Below are 23,495 nucleotides of genomic sequence, written 5' to 3'. Positions count from 1 at the left end.
TCTCCATTTGTGGTTCTACATAAATGCTCACCCTTTGCAGACAAGAAGTCCCACCACCCTGTCATACTTCTTGTTCCCGTAACACAATGGGACCATGATGTTATCATCTGCCTAATACCCCTTCCCTCTCGATCCAGAAGGCACTACATCCCCAGCCCTATTTATTTATTTAGAGACAGGGTCTCCCTAGGTTGTCCAGGCTGGCCTGAAACTTGCAATCCTCCCACCTTAGCTTCTGGAGTCCCTAGGTTTACAGGAGTGTGCCCCTGTGCCTGGACACCCTTCCCTTCTTTACCTCATTCTCCCAGCAGCTAACTCCCTCTGAGAAACTCAAGGTTCACCATGAGGTTCACCGTCCTTCCCCTTGCCTCCCTTTATACTCACCTCCAACCTAAGGCAGTCCACATGACAATGGTTGTTTGTAGCTGCCCCCACCCTTACTCACTACCATGAAATAGGAAGTTTTTTTTTAAGACCATGACCATGCCTTTTAGTTCCATACCTTCAGTACCTTCAATGTCTGAAACTTCGAAGGCATTTAGTAAAAATTTATTGAATGAATGAATGCATGAATAAGTGAAAGAATTAATTCACCACCAATAAATTTTCCGGGCTATCCAGAACTCATCTTATGATTGCAAAGAATTTAATAATGCATGTAATTGAGCAATGAGAATTACAAGTGTGTGAGTCAATAACAATTGATCAGCCACTTTGTGCAAAGCTCTGCATTTTGTATTATTGGAAAGTTCCAGAGTAAACAGATAAACAGATATTCTTTCCTTACAGTTCTAAAGGGAAGGGGCAGAATTTGGCTTAACTCACAAAAAGCAATAGCAACAAATTCAAGTGCATACTCCATGCCATACAGCCTGGCTATTGGTCTTCCCAATTACCTGCTGACCCTGGGTATTGCTGTATCAAGGACCCAGGGAGAGTAGAGTCACATAGACTTTCTTGGGGATGTTTTGCAAAGAGCAAGGAAAGTTTGAGTAGTGCTCTGTAAAGAGGAGAAGAGGTATGGTTGAATTAATGGCATGTTTCATGATGGAGAAGTGGCATTGGCAGGTGATTCCTGCTTGAGAAGTAGAAAGAGTTGCATTGCTGGAATAGAGGTAGATGGATTGTGACAGATAATAACCAGGTGGAAGTTCAATACTAAGGAGTATCAGCTTAAAGATGAGCAATTTTGGTTTGATATGTTTGGGTTAGTTTCCATGGACTTCTAAGTCTGGTAAGTAAAGTTGCGTATTGTTTTCCTTTCTGTTATGGTTTAGATATGAGGTGTCCCCAAAAAGCTCATGTATGAGACATGCAATAAGGTTTAAAGGTGAAGTGATTGGGTTCTGAGAGCCATAACCCGATCAGTGAATTAATCCCCTGATGGGGATTATCTGGGTGGTAGCTGTAGGTAGGTAGGGTCTGGCTGGAGGAGGTGGGTTCCTGAGGGCATGACTTTGAGGTATATATTTTGTATCTGGCGAGCGTCTCTCTCTTTCTCTCCTCTCTCTCTCTCTCTCTCTCTCTCTCTCTCTCTCTCTCTCTCTCTCTGTGCTTCCCCATCTTCATGTAAGCTGCTTCCCTCCACCACACTCTTCTGCCATGGTGTTCTGCCTCACCTTGAGCCCTGAGGAATGGAGCCAGCCTTCTATGGACTGAGACCTCTGAAACCATGAACCCTCAAATAAACTTTTCCTCCTCTCCATTTGTTCTTGTTGAGCTAGTTGGAGGGTGCAGATTCTAGGGGAAGAGGAAGTAGCTGGAGGACTATTCAATCACTCAGGCAAAAGACAGTAATGGCTTAGACCAGGACAATGACCATGGGGATGCAGAAATGTGAAATGTAAGCGGAGGACCAAACTGGGAAAGGGTCTGGGCAGAGAGCAGTGAAGGTGGGAAGAGGTCAGGATTGAAAACCCCAGGCGTCAGCAGCTCACAGTGCTGTACGATTTACCCACTTTAGCAACCCCTGTTTTCCAAAGTAAAACAGAAAAAGAAGAGGAAGGGGAAGAAAGCAAGAGCATCCACAAAGATTTTCTGAAACCAAGATGGGCCAAGATAATGTCCATTAGTTTCATCTAACTGATGAAAAGAATAATTTGCAGGTAGAAGATCACAGCTGGCTGCTGCTACTTTATTGTTTAAGCTTCACTAGCAGCTCCTGCTTGGGTCACCTGGTGATGCACCTGCCCAGGATAGGAGGGGCAGGAAAAAGGTAAACATAAACAGATTATGTCTAATTTCACAAAATGGAAAATGCCCAACCATCTTCGTGTTCTCTGGGTGTCTCCTATCTTATCTATCACACCAGAGTTTGTCAGCAGTACCTCAAAGATGGCACCTCCCTTATAGGGGAGCCAGAGAGCAAAGGCTTCTGTTCCTCTGTCAGACACATGCTGGGGTTTTTATCAGGTAAAAATTCCAAGAGAAGGAAATTATGAGTGGATAAAGTCCACAGTGGCTGTGTGCTGCTGGAAAAGTTCTTAAGCTTTTAGCTCTCTGTTGTCAATCACAGTATCTCTCTGGGACAGATACTGTTCCAGGTACTGGGGCGATAGGTGGGACCAGGGAAGACAAATATCTCCCATTTCATGGAGCTTCCATTACAACGGGGAGACACATAAACTAGGCATATGTCAGAGTGTCTAAGAGAAAGCTGACTGCTTGCTGTTAAACAGGGTGGTCAGGACAGGCCTCCCCGAGAAGGTGACACAACATAGAAACACTTACCTCGTTGGGTTAGTAGGAGAAACAAAGTGGTCTCTGCGTGTAAAACATCTGGCAAAACCCTGACGAAAAGGTCAGAAGAAATGGTTAGCTGTTATCTTTAAAAAATAAATTTACAAAACATAATGAAATCTGAGTTTGGACTGCTGGGACTTGGTTCTTGTATGAAAGAAAGATAATTTTTATTCTCGAGTTCTTGCGTTCCAAGGAAAACAATAATATCGCTTACACCACCTGCTCCCAGAGAAAAACATGAAGACAGCGTCTCCACGCTTCTAGCTGCTCTCATGCTTCTGCCTGCAAACTGGGTTCTGAAGCAGCAGGAGGCTGTGAAGCATCAGGCAAGAACTCAGACCCAGTGCCTGAGCTGGCAGGGCAGGAACCACCTGGCTCGCACTGGATCTCACTCAGCTCTACCCAGAGCACACATCCAATCATTATTTGTTGAATGCAAGAATAAATGTGTCCCTTGATGCCCAATATCACAGCACATCTCAAGTGGCAATATAATTCAACTGTTTCCTAAAGGACAGAAGAGGAAACGTGCCATGCTTGGGTTAATGTACAAAAGAGGCTAATGGTTTGATTGCAGCTAGAATTCCGAATGTTTAATTGCAGCTAGAATTCCAAATGTATCTCTCTATGCTAGAGCAGTTCCTTTTTCTCATTTATCTCCAGCATTTTGACAGGAAATTTGCACAGTTGCTATCCTGGCCTCTTGAGCAGGGCCTTGTACGCAGATCATATGGGAAGGTTCCCAGGATGATACCTTCCAGGTTGTGGTTCCCTGAATTGTCCTGGTTTTTCCTCCCCAGCTATTCCGAAAACGCCCAATCAGAAGATTTTAAGGAATTATAACTACGTGGTGAGAATTAATGAGAAAGACTATATGTCAGATTCCTTTTTTTCCAGCAAGGGATTTTAAATGTTGCCAACTGCAGTTGTACACAGCCTTAGAGGGGCGGGGGCTTGCCACTGTATTGCTCTCAGCAATCCCAGAGAGAGCTTGCAAGTTTCCTGGGAGAAGCAGGGTGGTGAAATGAAGAGATGGGAAGTGTCCAGGAGAAAATGATGCTGCAGTCAGGTCCCCTTCCTAATCTGTGCTCTAGCTGGGCTGAGGTCCCAAGGAGAGGCAGGTAGCTCTGCCACAGTCTTCTGTCTGTACCTTCCAGTCTGTAAACAGAGCATCAGGCTGAATTGCCCCCTCTTTGTGCCAGGACCCTTCTCCAGTCCTCTCCTTGGCTTTTTAGTACTTTATTTGCACCCTTTATAACTGTAAAGTGGACAGTGTATTTATGGTTAAAAATTAGCTGTCATAGCAATATTAATTTTAAAAAACAGACTTCTGGCATATATTCAATATTACTATGGAAACTGCTGTTTCTAGCAATTCACTGATAAGATACAGTTCAAGGACTCAGGTCTGCGTGGGAGGTTTTCACCATCCACAAAATTGAAGCTGTACTTGTTACAATAGTGATTCCCAAGAACTGCTCTCCAAAGATAAATACGGAATATTTATTCCTTTCCTTTTTTTTTTTTTTAATTTGGGAGATGAGAGTTAAAGTAATCTTTATTCTATTTTAAATATGCAGATGCAAGATGAATATTCTAAGTGGTGTTTTAAAAAACATGTTTAATTTTCCCATTAATACTAATTCTTATAATAGCACACAATGTATTACCTACACAATGGCACACACACATATATCACATGCACAAACTAGTTTTAGAAGCTCACATAGAGAAACTGAAATGCAACTTGTAACCTTAAACTGTCTCCACATATTCCTCTGTAACGAACATACAGCTAAATTCTGTGAAGGACATGAAGAAAATCATTCCACTGCAGTATTTTCTGGGAGCCAATTTCAGCCTCGAATACTGCCATTATTTTAACCACAAACTCATTTCTCCTGATTTTATAAAACCCAGATATGAGAGAATGACCTCAATGGTAGCGGCATCAAATCTTGAATTGAATCTCACTTTAAGTCAAAGCTTTAACATCTTCACTTCCATGCACTTGGAAATGTGAGGCTAATTTTCTTAAGCAGTCTTGTAATGCTTCATATTTGGGGGTCTCCTTTCAAAGTGTTTGTTTATTTTTTTAACATTCTTCTGAATGTTGTCATCAGCCCTAAATAATATGAAAGGCAGTTTCTGATGCTGAAGATATAGACATTGGCCCATATTTTTTTCTTTCCAGAGAGGTCAGCTCATTTTGCAGTTTCAAAATTAGATGAACTGTTCATCATTGTGTGGGGTGTGGGTGTGGAGCTCTGAAATCCACACGGGGCAAGGGCAACCAGTGGGAAAGTTCACTCCAAAGAATAATAGAGAAGAGCAACAACACAGACCAAGTTCTCATTTCTGCATAGCTGAATGTTACCATTCTTGGAGCAATTCTAAGACACAGAAAAAGAACATACGTAGGCCAAATGTACTAAAAATTGGCAAAACTGGATACAAACCCATTTCTGTCTGGTTATCAAATACTGTCTGATTATCAAGTGCTGTCTCCACTCTCCCTTCAGCAGAAACAGTATAGAAACCTTTTATGGGATTACAGGATGCACTGGTGAATGGTTCAGTATACAGCAGTCAAGTAAGAAGGTTAAAAATAAGTGCGGACAGTTTCACCTCAGAGTGGCATAACATAATCTGGCTTTGGGTTGTAGATAGGCCATAAACCAGTCAAGGTTTCAGTGAACCTGCTTTGGGGGAAAACAAAGTGAGTTTAGCTAGAGAGTTATATATTTTAAAAATATATATATTAACATAATAATTCAACACAGTTTGAAGCATGTCATCCTTTATAAAAATAATTACATTATAGTTGTTGCTAATATGGGATGTATCTTTTCAGAAAACGTTATTCAAAAACAGTGTTAGAAGTATAATCCGCCCAAACAGGTCTTGTCCCACCCTTGGAGGTCCCCATCATCAGTTCATGTGTCACAGCAGTTTCAATTATCAAAAGATCCACTCTGGTGCTGTATATTTTAAGCATGGTTGAAGAAGAGCAGACCAAAAGGAGCCTTTCAACCATGGGACTTCAAAGGTAAAGGATCTTCAAGAGGTGATTTCAAAATCCTACTCATTCAGCTTGACTCCAGAGCTTAATGACATGTCTTACATGTCATTACATACAGCTAAGGGAACTCTCTCATCAAAAACAATATGAGGCCTAAACTTGCAATTTTTAGTTTTGTAGATTGGTTCACTGGAACATACTGCAAAGCTCTAACAGAGTTCTAGTTTATCTTTTATAAATAAACAGAATAAGGGAGAGTGGTCAATGGTGTGTTAATAGCTACTAATATTTTCATGTATTGAGAACGTACTTTAAAATCTTGCTTTGTATATTTCACATCGCTGCATTTCATTTAATCCCATCCCTTGAAGTAGATATTAATATCCAATTTTATAGATGATGAAAACAAGTCTCTGAGAGGTGAAATGAGTTGCTGGTGTTCACACAAGGAAGTGGCAGGGTTCTGAGTGGAACCCAGGTCTCTCCCTCTATAGGCTGAACTTCTAACCACTTCATTAAGGGGCAGTCACGAGTGGCAGTGATGGATCTAGATTCCAGCCCTTGAATTTGCTTTTGTCCTTACCAGGTCTGAGGACAGTGAAGCCACTATAGGCAAGGCTCTTTGTTCCCAACAAGTCCACAAGTGAAGCAGGTCAGCTCTCTGGTGCTGCCAGAACTGTGGCATTCACAAGGACTCTGTACCTATGCCCAGAAGCCCCTCTCTCTCCCCAGGTGCAATGTGATATATGACAGGTTGTAGTTGGCCTTCATTTCCCCAGTGTAACCAGTCTCTATCCCAATGAGACAAGAGACTAGAAAGGGTTAGAAAACAGAGGCAAGCCAAATGATTTTTCTCCTGCATGCCTGTGCATAGACACACCCAACTCACTCATCCAAAACAGTCATTACTCCCTAAAATGACTCCATTTACTGGATACACTAAGATTAAATCAACAACCAGGAACTTACATATGCATTATCTAAAGGTCTAGAAATAATACCAAGTGTTTTGCTGTTCGGGTTCCATCTGCCCTTCTGTGTCCCTGACTTTTGGCCTTTCAAGGCCACCTCTATGGCTCTGTTCACTTTTCCCAGACCAGAGTTATCTTAATCTATAAAACATGTAATTACTCACAAAATCATGACCACGCAGTACAGGTGGGGAATTTGCCCTCTAAAATTGTTTTATCAAAAAATGACTGGACTCTGTGAAACTCTACATACTTTTACTCCTGAAGTTCCAATAATTATGAGATGAAAAGTTGTTCCGACTCAGGATTTTTCACAGTAATGTGAAAGAGGAGGGAGAGGTTGTAGTATTTCTAATTATCCAAAATCACCATATCCCTGAATGTTTTCTAGGTGCTTAAAACTAGCTTTTCCTAAAATGAATTCATAGTCTTCCTGCACAAGCCTGTTTCTCTTTCTACTATTTCCAACTAATAACATCCCATCCACATGCTCACCTAACATGGAATTCCCAGCCATCTTAATCTTTCTTTTTCTTGTCCTCAGCTCTGCACAATCTGACATGGAGTGATGCCAAATTTACCTCCAAAATCTCCCTCACCCACTCTTGCCCTTCAGTCCTCACTTCTTTGCTAAATTTAGACCTAGGTCTATCTTTATCATGACCAATAAATGAACTAATTTTTCTACCTCTAGTTTCTTACCTACCTTCACTTTTCTCTAATCCTCCACCCTAATACCAGAGACAAATTAATAAAACGCAGATGTGATTATGTCCTGTCCTTTCCTGAACATCTTCAACAGCCCCAAAATGACTATCAAAGACTGAATTTTAAGGTAGTTTCAAATCAAATTTCTTGACAAAATTTATCTCCTTTGTAGTTTTATCTTTTATCAATGATTTATGACCTTTCCCAATTCACACATGGAGATTGATAGGCAATACCTTTCTTTGGTCACATTGTGCTTCTTACTGTTTTACAAATTTTCGGGACTTATCTCCTTGCTTTTTAAAAATTCAAATGGTTTCATCCGAATGGCATTTCCTGCTTATGATGCTTGAACTTTCACTCATACTTCAAAGAACAATCACATGCTTTATTCCACTCTTTCTCCACCTGCACTCCAGTGCCACTTAGTGCACTATCAAAACTCAAATTTACAGTGCATTATGGTTATTTGTGTATATGTGTGTGCATGCCTCCCCCTTTTCTTCTATCCTCAGAATCTGAGTCCCAAGTTTCAAACTTTATCTTTGTATTTTTATTTACTAGTTAATATCTGTAGTAAATAATAAGTACTGTTGAAATGAATGAAAAACTAATAAATAATATATAAGCAAGATTCAGTGATTGGACCCAAAATAACATTCTGAAGACATTACTATATTATATTAATTATGTAATGATGTATACCAAAATACAGGAGCAAATAAACAACAACAACAAAAACTAAGGATAGCAAAGATATTTAAACTGCCCAGAATGTTAAAACAGAGTTTCTCTTTGTGAGTATATAGATTGGTTTGGCAATGGGGCAGGGATCATAGAGAAAGCTAAGTGGGAGGTAAGGGAATTTACTCCTATTTTTGCTCTGCTAGAAATATTTCTTTAAAAAAAAAAATCACTTAAGAAATTCAGATAGTGACTGACTGCTTCCTGCCTTTATTATTTCTATGCAACTCAATCCCAGTTTCGTGTACTTATTGCCAAACGGATGGAGTTCAGGTTTTCTAAGAGAGATTTGCAATCACACCACACCAACGCTGAGCAAACCATTGTGCACTGGCAAATCCCAGAGAGCACAAGATTCGGCTCTTCCTGCCAGGTTCTACCTGCAGCTTTCCGTTGCTAGATGTTTGGGTTCAGCATTGAATTCATGTGCTTTTACAAGCATTCAATTGTCACTTCAAATCCAAATTGCCTGTGAGATGAGTGTTTCAGTCCCTCCTCTCTAGGGATCTTTCCCACAGGCCCAACTAATTTAATTTGCTTCCTTTCCCAAGAAAGACTGGAAAACAATATATTTTTTTTAAGTCCAAAATCAAACTTTGGGCAAGGAAGGGAAGAAACCATAAATAATGCAATCCTGTGAATTTAGAAATTATTGTACATATATGTATGTATATATGGGTTCATTTCTTGACCTTGATGTCACATGAATGACCTTAGTCACTAAGATTAAGACACTGAGTAACTACAGTAGACAGTTCACACCACACTCTCTGCCTATAGGGCTCAGATCCCAGACAAATGATCATCTTCACAAAATCTAGAAATAAGAAAATCTGGCTTTCTTTTAACACCTTGGTCTTTTTATGATACTGAGTGGTACCAACTTGATCTTGTTGTTCTTCACTCCAGGGGAGTTCCATTGTTCTCAGTTTACCTTTGCTCTTGAATTCACGTCTAAACTATTTCAATCCCTTCAGTTGGCAGATGACTTGATCTCGGATATTTTCACTGCCATTGGCTCAGTGACCTTAGCCCTGTTATTCATCCTCTTGCTGGCTGTTGCTGCTTCTATTATTGCCTCCAAAAAAAGGGCAACTCAGGGAACCTACAGCCCCTGTCGTCAAGAAAAGGAAGGCTCTCGAGTGGAAATGTGGAGCATGAGGCAGCCTCCCACGTTGGAGAGGCTGATTTAGAAGCACGGTGCTCCTTTGTGAAAGGGCTCATGGTGGACTGATGACTGGACTTGAGTGAGTTTGGGACATAACTGGAGACACTAATTCAACTGGAATTGCCCTGGAACTGTGAGAAGGGTTACTTTGATCTCCTTAAAGATTTTCATAGTGGTTTGACTTGACACCATTGTTTTTTATATTAACCAATCATTAAACTATGTCTGTACCATTAATTTCAGCCTCAAAACTAGCAAAAACATCTTCCAGAGTACAATATCTTTTGCACAAAGCTCCAGTGGCTATTGTTTAAAGTCTTTACTCTGCAACCTGGGAACAACGTTTTAGTGTACCCTTTAGCAGATTACTATCATTTTTTATTCAGAAGCCACAGTAACAACAACAAAACAATAGAATACATTTCTCACTCCTACTATCATGTGGTGAAAGGCTTAATTATATGCCTGTGATGAGATGTATAGTCTCATCCTTCAGTCAAGGACGCAGAGAAAGCCATGGTCAAAAAGTGACTCAACAAAAAACTAACAGGAAAAAAAAAAAAAAAGTGACCCAACATTAAAAAAAATAACAATTGAAAAGTGGTTGTACTTCTGAGGATTTTTTGCATTTTGTGACATTATATGTGACAAAAGCAACCTGAAGAAGCATTTGAAGAACATGTTTATGAATCTTTTAACTAAATCATCTCATATTGGTTACACTTAAGAGTCCTTATTCTATTTTATTTTTTTGTGATACTGGGATTACAGGCATGTGCCACTGTGCCCAGCTAGAGTCCTTATTCTTAGTTTAAGGTCAAAATACTTTCTAGACAGAAATTAAGACAGTGACAAAACTCAAATTCTCAATTCAAAAGACCTATTTTTGATAGGTCACCAACAGTGACATTCCAAGATAAAAAAAAAAACCCCAAGAGAGGTAAGTGCATATTAAGGATTATGTGTATACATCTTCTATGTGGTATAAAGAGGAAATCCTGGGCCTTCTATTTATATATTTATCTACACAGTATTTGTTATATTTTTACACATGTTTTGGAACACATGTAACATGCTACTAAATAAAATACAAATAAAACGCTGAAATATATGCCTATATATTTGGGGTGTATGCTCTAACATGTTAATGATGTGAATTTCTAAATTTGACCTAAAATAATCTCAATTACTCAAGGACATCATTCCAGAAAATTCCTCTCTTCTCTTCATGTCATCAGCTTTCCCACTTTACTGGACCATTCCCTTAAGCACCAAACACGCAGTTCTATTTCCTATCACATAGAATTCTCTCCTATGACCAACATCTTCCTCCAAATACCCTTTTCAGTCAAGTATCTGTAAGAGTTTCCTATCTGTACTTCTCCTCTTTCTCTGTTCCCATTTTCCCTTGAATTCCAACTAATTTGCCCTTTCTGTCCACCAAAGACTTTCACATTCCCAGCTACAATGGCCAGTCCTCGGTCCTCCATTCCCCTGACCTTTCAGAAGAATATGAAACAGTTGTCATTCCTGCTGACATGTTTTCCACACAACGGTACACTCTTCTATCTAACTTCCTCTTACCTCACCATTCATCCCTTCTCAGTTTCTTTTGCTGGTTTCTCCTTGTCTCTCTAAACTCTGCTTTATGTTTTCCAAAATGTTTATTACTACGTGAGAGACCACATTTTTTTTTTTTTTTTTTTTTTTTTGCTGTTTTCCCTGATTGGAATTTAAGTTATATGAGGAGAAGAACTTTGCTTTGTTTTCACTGTAAAACCCTTCACTTACCACAGACCCTAGCGAAAACATAATAAATATTTTATGGCAAAACGAACAAATAATGAGTGAATGCTGTTTGCATTTGTACCTGCCAACAATAAAATCCCAGTCTACTCAAGATGAGTGTGTTCTGTCATTGGATGATCTGGCTCCTAAACTATCACGGCTCTGTAGCCTACTTAATGTCTTAATCTCCAACGTACCCTCAATATCTAACGTTGCTTTAAGTGTAAGTTCAAGAAGACAGATGTCTCTAGATGTCTACATATGGAGTATGCCTTGACATATTTATCTTTGCATCCCATTAAAGTTACAACCTCTTAATAGAGGTTTATATGGGAAGAACAAAAAGAGCTCTTGCTTGAAGGAAAAAAAATAAATAATTGAGCTTAAAAAATGCAAACTAAAATATTACAGAATGTAATTTGTCCTTATTGATACTAACAAGGAAGAAAGAGATAACTCCAATAGTAATGTCATAATTTAATTAACTAATTAGTCCGTGACTTCTACTTTACAGCTTCATGAAGAATATATATATATACATACCTGTGCATGAATGAATGCAATCAGGTATGAATAAATGAATGATTCCATGCGGACCCTCAAAGTGTGTCCACATAAGGTGGTTTCTTTACAAATCTCTGTATCCTTTAACAAGCAAAACAGTCAACACTTGTATGAAAGAAATGTTTCAAAATTAGCTCTATGGAGTATTTGCACTGAACATCTTTGAAAAGTAAATCTCACTTTCCATAGAAAAGTCTAGGATCTGCATCACAAATGGTGCAACTGTCCTATGGGGTACATTTCGCAATTCATCTCCGGATTGGTTTCAAAGATGCTACAATTGTTTCTTTCATCCTTGTTTGCAAAGTAATGTTACCACCCCTCCCACTGAGAGGTGGATTCTGTCTGCCTTCCTCAGGAATCAGGGTTGGTCTTATAATTCATTCAGCCAAGGGAACACCATGGAAATGATATCGTGCCAGTTGCAGATCAGGCACTAGAGGCTTGTGACTTGTTTTCCCTCTCTTGGAAGGTGGTCCTGAAAGTGCTATTCTGCAAAAAAGCCTGAAATGAAAATACCGTGAGGAGAGAGAGGTCCAGTGGTGCCAACTGTGCCTGCTAATTCCACCTTGCCTGTTGAATGCAGTCACATAGTATGACCCCCATAAGACCAGCAGAGGAAGAGCCCAACCAACATGCAGACTTATGAGAAATAACAAAGCACTGTACTAAGCCAGTGAGGTTTAGGGTGGTTTGTTTTATGGTAATAGGCAAATGAGATGTAACCATTCACGTCAATGAGGCAACCTAAGGCAACAAGAGGTACTTCTCTGATTCTAATTTTTTTGGAATATGAAGTATTCAATTACCTAGTAACAATAACTAGTATATTATTAAAAAAATATCATGAATATATGCCTAATTTCTTTCTGAGTGGCAAACAAGAATGAGGATCCATTAAATCCAAACACAGGCACTGAGGGTCACAGTGCTCTGGCAGCTGTTTGCAGGCTTTGGGACTGGGGTGTAAAGTGGACACAGCCGGTCTACTTCCTGCCCCTGGTGAACCCTGGCTCAGGGCAGCCACTGTGAAAGGCACATATGGTGTGTGTTTATAAGGAGTGACAGGAAGGCTCCTTTAAGTGACCTCTCATGTGGCGTCTCAGTCACAGAGAGTGTCAAACCTGCCTGTTTTCCTCCTCCTTAAACGACTGCTCAATGGGTCCTTATGAATTGGACATAAAGATGGTCCCGTAATCTGGCCCCTGGAGCAATAATTATTATTTTTGCCAATTAATGTTAGTGGTACTAGTTGAGAAGCAGCAGTCATCATGGGTAGAGGGAGAGCATAGTAACAATGAGGATGATGATTGGGAGGCATCCTTCACTGAGCACCTAGCTGTGCTACTAGGACTACATTAACAAATTCGCCACACCATATACATTATGACTCATTTACACCTGCAGCAGCCCTTTGAAAGAGAAACTTGTATCTTTTGTCTACATTTTGGAGACAAAACCAAACACAAAATACAGGTTTTAATTCCTTTCTGCCCCAGCTAAATGATCTGAGTTAATCTGAAAAATGAGCCACATCTATCTCATAAGGAATATTATGATAATTGTTGGTGTAGAATGCTTAATTGCAAGTAAGTGCATCTACTATTATTATCCAGAGAAGACGAAAGGTCAGTAGGACAAGTGACAGAGGGTAACATTTTGATTATTTCCACTCTCCTATCTCTATCTATCAAACAAACCAAGTGTGTAACTGCTCCATTCCTATCTTTTGTCTTATTTATCTCATGACATGCCTGCAGTATAAGCTGGTTTCACACAAAGGTATTTTTTCATGTTATTCTCATACCTCTAAAATGGTCCCATGATGGCAGTTCCATTAGCTAAAGAAATTAGTTCATCTGCAAGACTGAAATAAACTGTAAGTATCACATCTATCTTCTCAATAAAATTGCCAGAAAATAAATCAAAAGGCTTCAGGTCTATCAGACTCCCCAGACTGATAATAGAGATTTATTTTTAAAGTTTTGCTTTATAGGGATGACCTCACGATTATCTTCATTTTCTTCATCATCATCGTCTACTTTTAAGAATTACTTCTTAAATCCCTTTTGTGAAGGAATCAAGATCATCTGCTATCTCCATCCACAAGAAAGACTGGCCCAGATAGCTTGGTTTAAAGTATGCTTCTGATGATGATTAGCTAGGCAAATTTCACCTAGCTTTATGCCCTGCAAGAGTATGATTCAAACCATAAAATTTTCCTTAATTCTACAGTGAATATGACTTTTCAAATTTCAACCTGCTTCCAGTAAAAGTGAAATTTTTACTGCTTTGCATTGCATTGCATAGTGATGACCAAAAAAAAAAAAAAAATCATGTTTCCAATTTAAACCCATTCTTCTGTGATTTAGTATTCAGACTTTGTTTTATGTGGTTCCAGAAACCTGGGAACAACATCCATCAGATATATTTGGCAGTGCCTGCCTGAGGATAGCTGTTTTAAGAACCAGTTGAAGGGTCTTCTAATATGTTGGGCAAATAACTTCCTTTGAAAACTGATAAAACCCACATCTTCCAACACTAAAGGGGGCATGTCTTGGAAGAATTCAGGGTTTGCAGCTTGAGGCTCCTGGCTCAAATCTGAAGCTCATCCATGACTAAAATAAGGCAAATACTGAATGGAAACAAACATATGTGTTATTAAAAGTCTGAGAAGTGTAAGTGTTCCAGAACTCTGTTTCAACTCAGCCCTTCATGTCATAGATTTGGATACAACATGGGTCAATTCATTCAGCTCCATGCTTAACATCCACCTTCATAAAACTGCTAAGTCTTTTATTATTGGAGTCAGGTGATCCACAAGATAACCTCTACATTAGCTTTTCCATAACAGAGATATTCAGAAAATTTATTTTGCAAGGTCAGTTCCATTTTCCAACACCTGCTTTAAAAAGAAATTGTTCTACATTTGAATGATTGGGGGATGTTTGATTTTTCGAAAATGTAACAACTAAGCACCAACTATGAAGAGTAGGTTTAATTTAGATAGTGTTATTTATCATTGCTGCTTTTATGACTTTCTCATGATCATGGATTAATCATATTCATTGTATTTTTAGTTTGTGATATTACACTATTTTCCAGAAGTTGAATCCAGATATATTTTTATGACTTTACTTTTTTCATTATGTCATATTTAAAGATTAGTAGCAGCCATTTTATGGTTGTTTTGACTGCAAACTGTATCATCTCTTGTTGTCTCAGGACATGTTTCTTTTGACCTTTTTATCAGCATTTAGGGCATGGTTTTTTTCCGCTTTTTAGTATGCTTTTTTTTTTTTTTTTTTTTTAAATTATATACCAATATTCTTGAATGCTAGGATTCATTGCAATGTGTTAATCTTGGATTTTTATTCTGGGTTGCAGTTAAGTTCCTTGAAAATCATTTATGCCTTTAAAAGTTTGCTTTTAGCTGTACTATTATGGGTCCAGAGTAGTCTTCATTATAGACCTAGTATGTGCCTTTTGCTGAGTCAGTACTTTAGAACTCTTCCCATTGCCCCCAGGTTAGGAGGTTTTTCCATACTGATGAAAACACAGTATGTATTATCATAAAACATGGTCCACAATAAGTGACAACCCTGAGACTCTTACAGAAATAAAGCAAAGTCATTCTATAGATGCATCTTAAAATTCAGAACACATGGAATCATCACAGAAAACGACGCCCAGTGAAGGTGATTCAGAAAAATAAAACCATATGAAGAAATTTTGCTCCTTAAGTAGAAAAAATAAAAGAAATGGAGATTGACTATTAAAATATAGACATATTTAAATGTTGTAGAAAATAATTATTACTTAGATAAGATAGTTCAAGAAGCTAGACCTGCAATTTATTAAAATAGTAACTTGAATGTGAAACTTTTTACCCAAACATAATCTTTCTTTACAAAATTAATGAAGTAGTGTTAACAATAAATTTTAAATGGAATAATCTACATAAGCAAGTGACATTTAGTTTGTTCCAGCAATTTCCCCACACATTTATTTAGAGATTTTGAAAATGTTAACACAGCAAGAATTTAGAAATCATTCAAAACTTATTTATGTTTAAATTTTTTGATAGAATTCTCCCCAAATCTGACTGGAGGCCCATTGTAAAGCAGGTCATGATATCTTGATATGGGGGATATTTGAATGATATAGTCAGTGTTGGTGAAATTCCAACCTAATTAGTTGCATCTTATTTTGTGATTTGTCTTGGATCTGTTTGTTTGCAGGGCAAAAAAATTTTTTTAACCTTTCTCATCTTGTCACATTTTAAATGTCAACAGACCAGTATTTATATAATTGGCTTCTCCCTTTCCTTCCTTTTTAATCCATTACTGTGTACCTCAACACAAGAGTATTTCCTTTGTCTTTAACAGTAACAAAACAAAACAAACTTTCAGGATAATTAACTTTTTTCAGAAACTTTGGTATTCTGTGTTTAGTGCAATCTTTTCTACCATCACCATTTCTCCTCTCAGGTAAGATTTCAGGTGATGCATTTGATTTCAATTTATTGTATTGTACTTGGCACCAAATACAAGACATTTTGTGATTCTTTCATTAGATGTCTTTCAGATGTGTGTACATGACTAACATGAATAATTCTGCAGCTCAGAATTAATGTGGTAATTTGTTTTTATTGGTCCATATTAATTATACAAAATTGTGGGTTTCATTATGGAATATTGATACATGTATATAACATAATGATCAGTTTCACTCCTCAATTCCTCCCTGTTATGGCTTGGATATGATGTGTCCCCCCAAAGTTCTTATGTGAATGTAGGAATATTCAAATGTGAAATGATTAATTATGAGGGCTACAATCTAATCAGTCCATCATACTTATAATGAACTCACTGGGTCGTAACTGTAGGCATGTGAGGGGTGGCTGGAGGAGGTGGGTCACTGGGGACATGTACTAGAAGAGTTCAGCTCTCCTGTGGCCCTTTCCCCCTTTTCTTGCTCTCTGCTTCCTCCCTTCCATGGATGGAGCAGCATTTCTCTGTACAACCTGACTGGCATTAAATGACAGCAGAGATTCTCAAGGAGACATACTGACATATAACATAACTGACTTAAAGAACTCTATATGGGTTAACTATGCATTAGAACAATAAAATACCAGGGGAAGCTAACTTTATAAATATAAACACTTTTATTTAGTTTACAGTTTTGAGATTCAAAACCAAAGAGCAGGTAGCACCATTGGTTTGGCCACCATTGAGGGTGGTAAATGGCAGCACATCATATTGGGAGCATATGTGTGTAGAAGACCTTTCATTACCAAAGAGGAACTAAGGGTTCGGGCCTAACAATCCCTTTTTAGGGCCTGACCCCAGTGACCCAAGGATTTCCCACCTGGCCACACCTCCCAAGGGATCCTCTACCTCTCAGTGGTGCCTTTGTGCAGACCAAAGCTTCAACCATGATGGATCCTTAGAGATATTAAGCCACATCCAAACCGTAGCAAAAACTGAGCTTTTTACTTCTAATAGTGACAAAAAAATCCCATAGCATCCCCCAGATCTGTTTTTACTTTGTATAATTGATTAAATAATGTGAACTCTGTTTGTTTAGTCTCTTATCAGCAGATGTTCATGGAAGGGAATTGATTTTGACCAAATTTGTTCCTTAACAGTGTTAGGATCCACCTTGAGCTCTGAATCATGCACTGATCTGTCATCTTGAAATATTTTTCACCTAGCTTTACCATTTCTAGCTTTCATTTTTTTGATTAAAGAACATAGAAATAAATGTCCCATTCAGGGCTGGGGATATAGCTCAGTTGGTAGAGTGGGCCCTGGGTTCAATCCCCAGCACCACCACCAAAAAAAAAAAAAAAAAAAAAAAAAATGTCCCATTCAAAAAGACCCAATCCTGTTAAAATAAACTGACAAGTTGGGCATAGTGGCACATGCCTGTAATCCCAGTGGCTCAGGAGGTTGAGGCAGGAGGATTGTGAGTTCAAAACCAGCCTCAGCAAAAACAAGACACTAAGCAACTCAGTAAGACCCTGTCTCTAAATAAAATACAAAATAGCATTGGGGATGTGGCTCAGTGGTTCAGTTCCCCTGAGTTTAATCCCCATACCCCCCCAAAAATAAAATAATTAATAATATTTATTAAAGAGATTTTAAGGTTAACTAAGCATGGGAGCAATATATTTTATGAACCAAATATTTGTGTAAAAGACTATTTCTAGCCTAATAACTTGAGGGTAGATGTTAAATCTACTAATACATTCAGAAGAGTAAAAAAAAAATATTCCTATTCCTGTAAACCACTGGAACCACAGTAAATCTAGTAAATGTGATTTTTATCACATGGGTGTGCTTGACCAGTTTCTGCAAGAGAGAAGTGGTAGAATTAATTTGTATTTAGTTTCAAAAGATTAAAAGAAGCTAGCAGCCTCTTTCAATTCAGATGATAATATCATGATTGACTTTCTAATTTTGAATGGTGTTTTCTTAATCTTTTTTTCCCCTTATGACAAGGCCTCTCCTTCTACCAATACAATATTAAGGTTAACTAAGCTATCTCCTCTCCTATGGCCATTAGGTGCTTCAGATGGGCAGTCTATAATTATTAAATTGATTATTCTTTCATCTCTTCAATTTGAGCCACTTAAACTCTGTTACTACAGATTCAATTGAATTAAATTAGTATTTGGCAGTTGGAGAGATATCGAATTAAAATCTATGTACTATTCACATAACTGGTCGAGGGGGTCTCTGGCTTCCCTTCCTTCTATCAGAGAAGTAAATACAATGCATTAGAAAAATCACAGATACTTTTGATAAAATTGAGCCTGGGTTCATGTGGGGATGTCCATATTATTGACCTATGAAACTGAACAGTCTTGCAAACCCAACCAAAAAAAACTGATTTTTAGTCTTTAGTTAAGATTATTAAGTTAGACTTAATGAATTTTTCTTCATGAAAAAATATTTTTAATCTAAACACAACACTTGAAAGACAAAGAGCCTACCAGATTAGACCAAAAAAGAAAAACATGGTGAAATTCTATATACAAAAAACTCTCTTTCAATAGGAGACACAAACAGTTTGCATGCAAAAGGGCAGTAAATGATACCTCATCCAAGCATTAATCAAAATAAGGGTGGGTCTTGGATACAATTAAAAGATAAAAGAGAAAGAGAAAAATTTCAAGTATAAAAAAGAGGGGAATTGACCAAGATGATGTGAAACCCTAATGTAAATGGACTTAATAATAAATCTTTGAGATTCTTGGTGATGAAGCAAAAATTGATTTAACTCAAAGAAGTAATAGAAAAATCCACAATTTTTACTTGGAAATTTCAACACTCTTCAATATCTGATAGAACATATAGATATGAAATTTAAAAAAATGAAACATCACTATCAACCCAAATGGATTTCATAGTATTTACAGAACACAGAACACAGATCATTTGTCAAGTGCACACAAAACACTCTACATAAAGTTTTAATACATTTAAAATCATTTAAACTAGGCAGTGCATGTTCTCTAATATGATGTAATTAAATGAGAAATCAGTTACAAAAAGGCATTTGAAATAATCCCCTAATCCCCCACTAGTAGGAAAATAAGATATCTAGGAAAAAAATAAAAGTGAGCATATTTTGAACTAATGAAAACAGGAAAATAGCAAATGTAAACAATCCAATTCTACCTTAAGGAAAAAGAAAACATTAAAAATAAAATAAGAAAAAGGAAGGAAATCAACATAATAGGTGACTCCAGAGCAAGGGGGATAAGAATGACTATCCAATGAGCACAAGTTTTCCTACTGGGGTGATGAAAATATTTGGAACTACGTAGACCTATTGGTTGAACAGTTTGTAAATGTATGTATGCCACTGAGTTGTACATTTAAAATGGTTAGTATATGTTATGTGAATTGTCCCTCAATTAAACAAAATAAATGAAACAGATTTAAATATTGAGGAAACTGATGAAACCCAAGGCTAATTGTTTAAAAAGATTTTTAAAAAATCTTTGAAAAACCTCTAGTTAGATTGACTAGTAAAAACAGAAAAGACTCAAATCACCAATATCAAGAACAAAAGAGAATATCATCACAGATCCTACAGATGTGAAAAGGATATTGAGGGCACAATTTGAATAATTTGATATAAATCAATTCAAAAACTTTAAAATAGACATATTTTTTCTTTTGTTTGTTTTCAGGTATTACTGGGGAATGAACCCAGGAACATTCTACCTCTGAGCTACATCCTCAGCCTTTTTAACCCCGTGAGACAGGGTTTCATTAAGTTCCCTTGACTGGCCTCAAATTTACCATCCTCCTGCCTCTATCTCCTGAGTAGCTGGGATGGTAGGCAAGCACCACTATGCCTACCTAGACTCATTTCTTCATAAACACAAGTGATCAAAACTCACCCCCAAATGAATAGATGTCCTGAAAGGCCCTTTATCTACTAAAGAAGGTGAATTCATAGTTTTAAACATTCCTTAAAAAAAACTCCACACCCTGATGACTTTGCTCCTAAGACACACCAAACTTTTAAGGGAGAAATAATAATAATTGTATCCAAAATACTTCAGAAACTACAAAGGAATTTTTATATCTATTTTAGCCCTTATACTAAAACAATAAAATCACCGTAGAAAATGAAATATCAATATTTCTCATGAAGTTACCAAAATTCTATAAAAATTCACCAATGCATTTTTAAAATAATACACTATGGCTAAGTCCTGTTGATCCTAGGAATACAATGTTATATTAACATCAAAAACTCAAGTAATATAATTAATTATGTTAATAGAATAAAAAGGAAAGATAAAATGGTTTCAATTGGTATGGAAAACACATCTGACAATAGTTATCATGCATTGATTCGGGGAAATGGAACTCTCAGTAAACTAGGAAGAGAAGAGAAATTGCTTAACTCAACCAGGGACATATACAAAAACCTACAGTTATCATTATATAAAAGACAAGACTGTATATGCTTGTTCCTAAGGTCTGTAACAACTTAAGATCTCCACTCTCACAACTTCTATTAAAAAATACACTGCAGATCCTTGCCATTGTAAAAAGGCCAGATTGGAACTAAAGAATTAAAACTCCATCTTTTAGCAGAACAAATTGTAAATATATATATATATATATATATATATATATATATGTGATGAACAGCTATATATATAAAATGAATATATATATACATAAAATGAACAGCTGAAAATAAAAATTTTACAAAGGAAACATAATAGCATGAAAATATGAAATGATTAGAGATAAATTTGAGTAATATGTAATACTCTATACTGAGCATTATAAAATGTGTTAAGATAAAGATGACCTATATAACTGAAGAGTTCTACCATGTTCATTAACTGGATGAGTCAATAATGTTAAAAATATGAATTCTTTCCAACTTAATTTATAGAATGAACACAATCCCAATTAAAATTCAAGCAAGTTATTTTTTAAAAAAAAATTTAGATGTTGATAGATCTTTATTTTATTCATTTATTCATGTGTGGTGTTGAGGATCAAACCCTGTGCCTCACACATGCTAGGCAAGCACTCTACCACTGAGCCACAACCTTAGCCCCAAGCAAGTTATTTTTAATATGGAAAATATAAAGTTTATACAGAAAGGCAAAGACCTCGAATATCGAAGAATAATAAAGTTGAAGGACTATCTATTCAATTCCAAAGATTATAGAGTCATCAAGAGAGTGCAAAGATGCTGTAGGAATATATATATAGGTCAATGGAAAAGAATAGAGTCCATACATAGGCACTCATAATGTGTTCAATTGATATAAAATATGTAATGCTCAGATGAGGGAAGAATAGTCTATTCAACAAGTGGTGCTGAGAAAAATGGGAAAAAACTGATCCTCAACACAGCATTGAAAAATGAACTCAATATGAATCGTAGATTTAAATGCATGTAATAACTATTAAACTTCTAGAAGACATTGTGACATTCTGATTAGACAACGGTTTCCTAGGACTGAAAGGTGTAGATCATGATAGAAAAAGATCGATAATTTACTTCTTCAAAATTAAAAACTTCTTTTTTATAAACACATTACTGGGAAAGTCAAAAGTCAAGTCACAGAAAGAAAGAAAAATTTGTAAAACATATGTTAAGGGACATTTTCCAAAATATCTTTAAGAATATGAATTCTTACAAGTCACTCACAAGAGGAAAGATCAGCTCAATTTGTGTTTTAGAAAAATTGGAGTATACTTTCATCCAAAGGAGAGAAATGAATCACCAATAAGCACATAATATTTTCAAAATATTCAGTCATAAGACAAATACCAATTAAAACCAAAATGATATCCCCCTACCTACCTACAATGACCAACAAAAAACACTACACTAAGTGAAAGAACCCGAAAGGACCCCTTAATGGGAAATTCTTAAAAGATGAAACCATAGTAAAAGCAGATCAGCTTTAACCTGTAGCCAGAGTCAAGAGTGGACAGTCACAAGCGCACAAAGCCACTTTGTGGGGTGATGGAACTTTTCTAAATCTTGATTTGGGAGCGATTAGATGACTATATATTTGCTGAAAATCACTGAGCTATACTTTCTAAATATGTAAATTTTTATAAAAATAAATCATACTTTGAAAAAGTTCATTTGAAAAAAATGTGAAAAAAATGCACCTTGAAGGGAAAAGACTCTTCACAAAAAAAATGAAAACAAACAAACAAACAAACAAACAAAAACCAAATTAGTAGTGGGTGTTGGCAAAAAAACTTGAATATCTTGTAAAACACCCAGACACTTTGGGTTCCCCTTATAATTGTGTATTAAAAATCAATTTTGATATCCACCAATAATTCCAAAGAATAGTATTTCCTATTTTTGTACAGAATGATCCTTTGTAATATGTGTATGATCAACAGTCTTAACTGCAATTATTCTTTGATGATAATGCTAAATTTTATTTTATTTAAAATAAAAACTTATTTTGTCTCTATTGACCGTGATTTGCTTAAGAAATGCACATGATTTTCTAAGTTTATCAATAAGTATGTCTCTTATACAGAAAGCCTGTAAGATAAAGCAGAATATTTCTTTCGAACATCTGTTTGTAAGTTGGGAATTTTGCCCGATGGACTGTGTCCAATTTGGACATTTTTCAAATCTCAGAAAGCTTAGCTCTTACTTTAAAATATATTTTAAGCATTTGATTTTTGAGGAAACAATGAAATATGAAATTAATACTATTAATGTATTTTAATGTCATAGAAAGAGCTTGGAAACATAGAAAGAATTTCCTAACTTGGAAACTGGAGTTAACAAAAGTAATTTGTAAATTATGATGGTGTTACTCTAAAACACTTATTTTTAAAAACTTGCAAGTTATACCTTTGCCTTTTCCAAAGTAGACTATGTCATCAACGTGAGACCTTAGTGGGTCTCCCCAGCAGATGCAAATCAAATAAGGTAGACAGGGAAGAAAGGAGAGATGCCAGAAGGAACATGCATACACACTAAAAAGACGATTTGAGATGGAACTGAAGACTGAGCTGGGGAACATGAAAAATAGAGGAGGAAAATGAAAAGGAGAAAACCAAGCATTAATAAATCTCTTCAAAAAGATACCAGAAATTTCAGTTCAAGATAAAATTTAAAAATTTTTAAAAGAGAAAAAAAGATTTATATTTTTATTTTTACAGACTGCATTTTGATTCATTGTACACAAATGGGGGTATCGCAATACCAGATCTTCAACTCTATTACAAAGCAATAGTAACAAAAACGGCAT

The 23,495-nt window shown here is 36.7% G+C and overlaps 1 protein-coding gene and 1 long non-coding RNA gene across 3 annotated transcripts in view; one reads left to right on the top strand and one right to left on the bottom strand.

Moving 5' to 3' along the window:
- The window catches only part of CRB1 (crumbs cell polarity complex component 1), a 198,153-nt gene extending 186,975 nt beyond the window's left edge, over positions 1-11,178 (top strand). For both annotated transcript variants that reach the window (XM_079107983.1, XM_079107982.1), the window contains one exon: positions 9,165-11,178. In XM_079107983.1, the coding sequence (XP_078964109.1) occupies positions 9,165-9,380 (216 nt within the window). In that variant the 3' untranslated portion in view covers positions 9,381-11,178. The remainder of the gene's footprint in view (positions 1-9,164) is intronic.
- Positions 210-3,080, bottom strand: LOC306642333. Its single transcript, XR_013758485.1, has 3 exons — positions 2,962-3,080; positions 2,731-2,789; positions 210-1,000 (listed from the first exon to the last, which is right to left on the bottom strand). It is a non-coding gene; the product is annotated as an uncharacterized lncRNA (long non-coding RNA).
- Positions 11,179-23,495: the final 12,317 nt, after the last annotated feature.

Source organism: Sciurus vulgaris (assembly GCF_902686455.1).
Source record: "Sciurus vulgaris genome assembly, chromosome: 12".
NCBI classification, from domain to species: Eukaryota; Metazoa; Chordata; class Mammalia; order Rodentia; family Sciuridae; genus Sciurus; species Sciurus vulgaris.
This window is presented reverse-complemented; position numbering and strand designations above follow the sequence as displayed.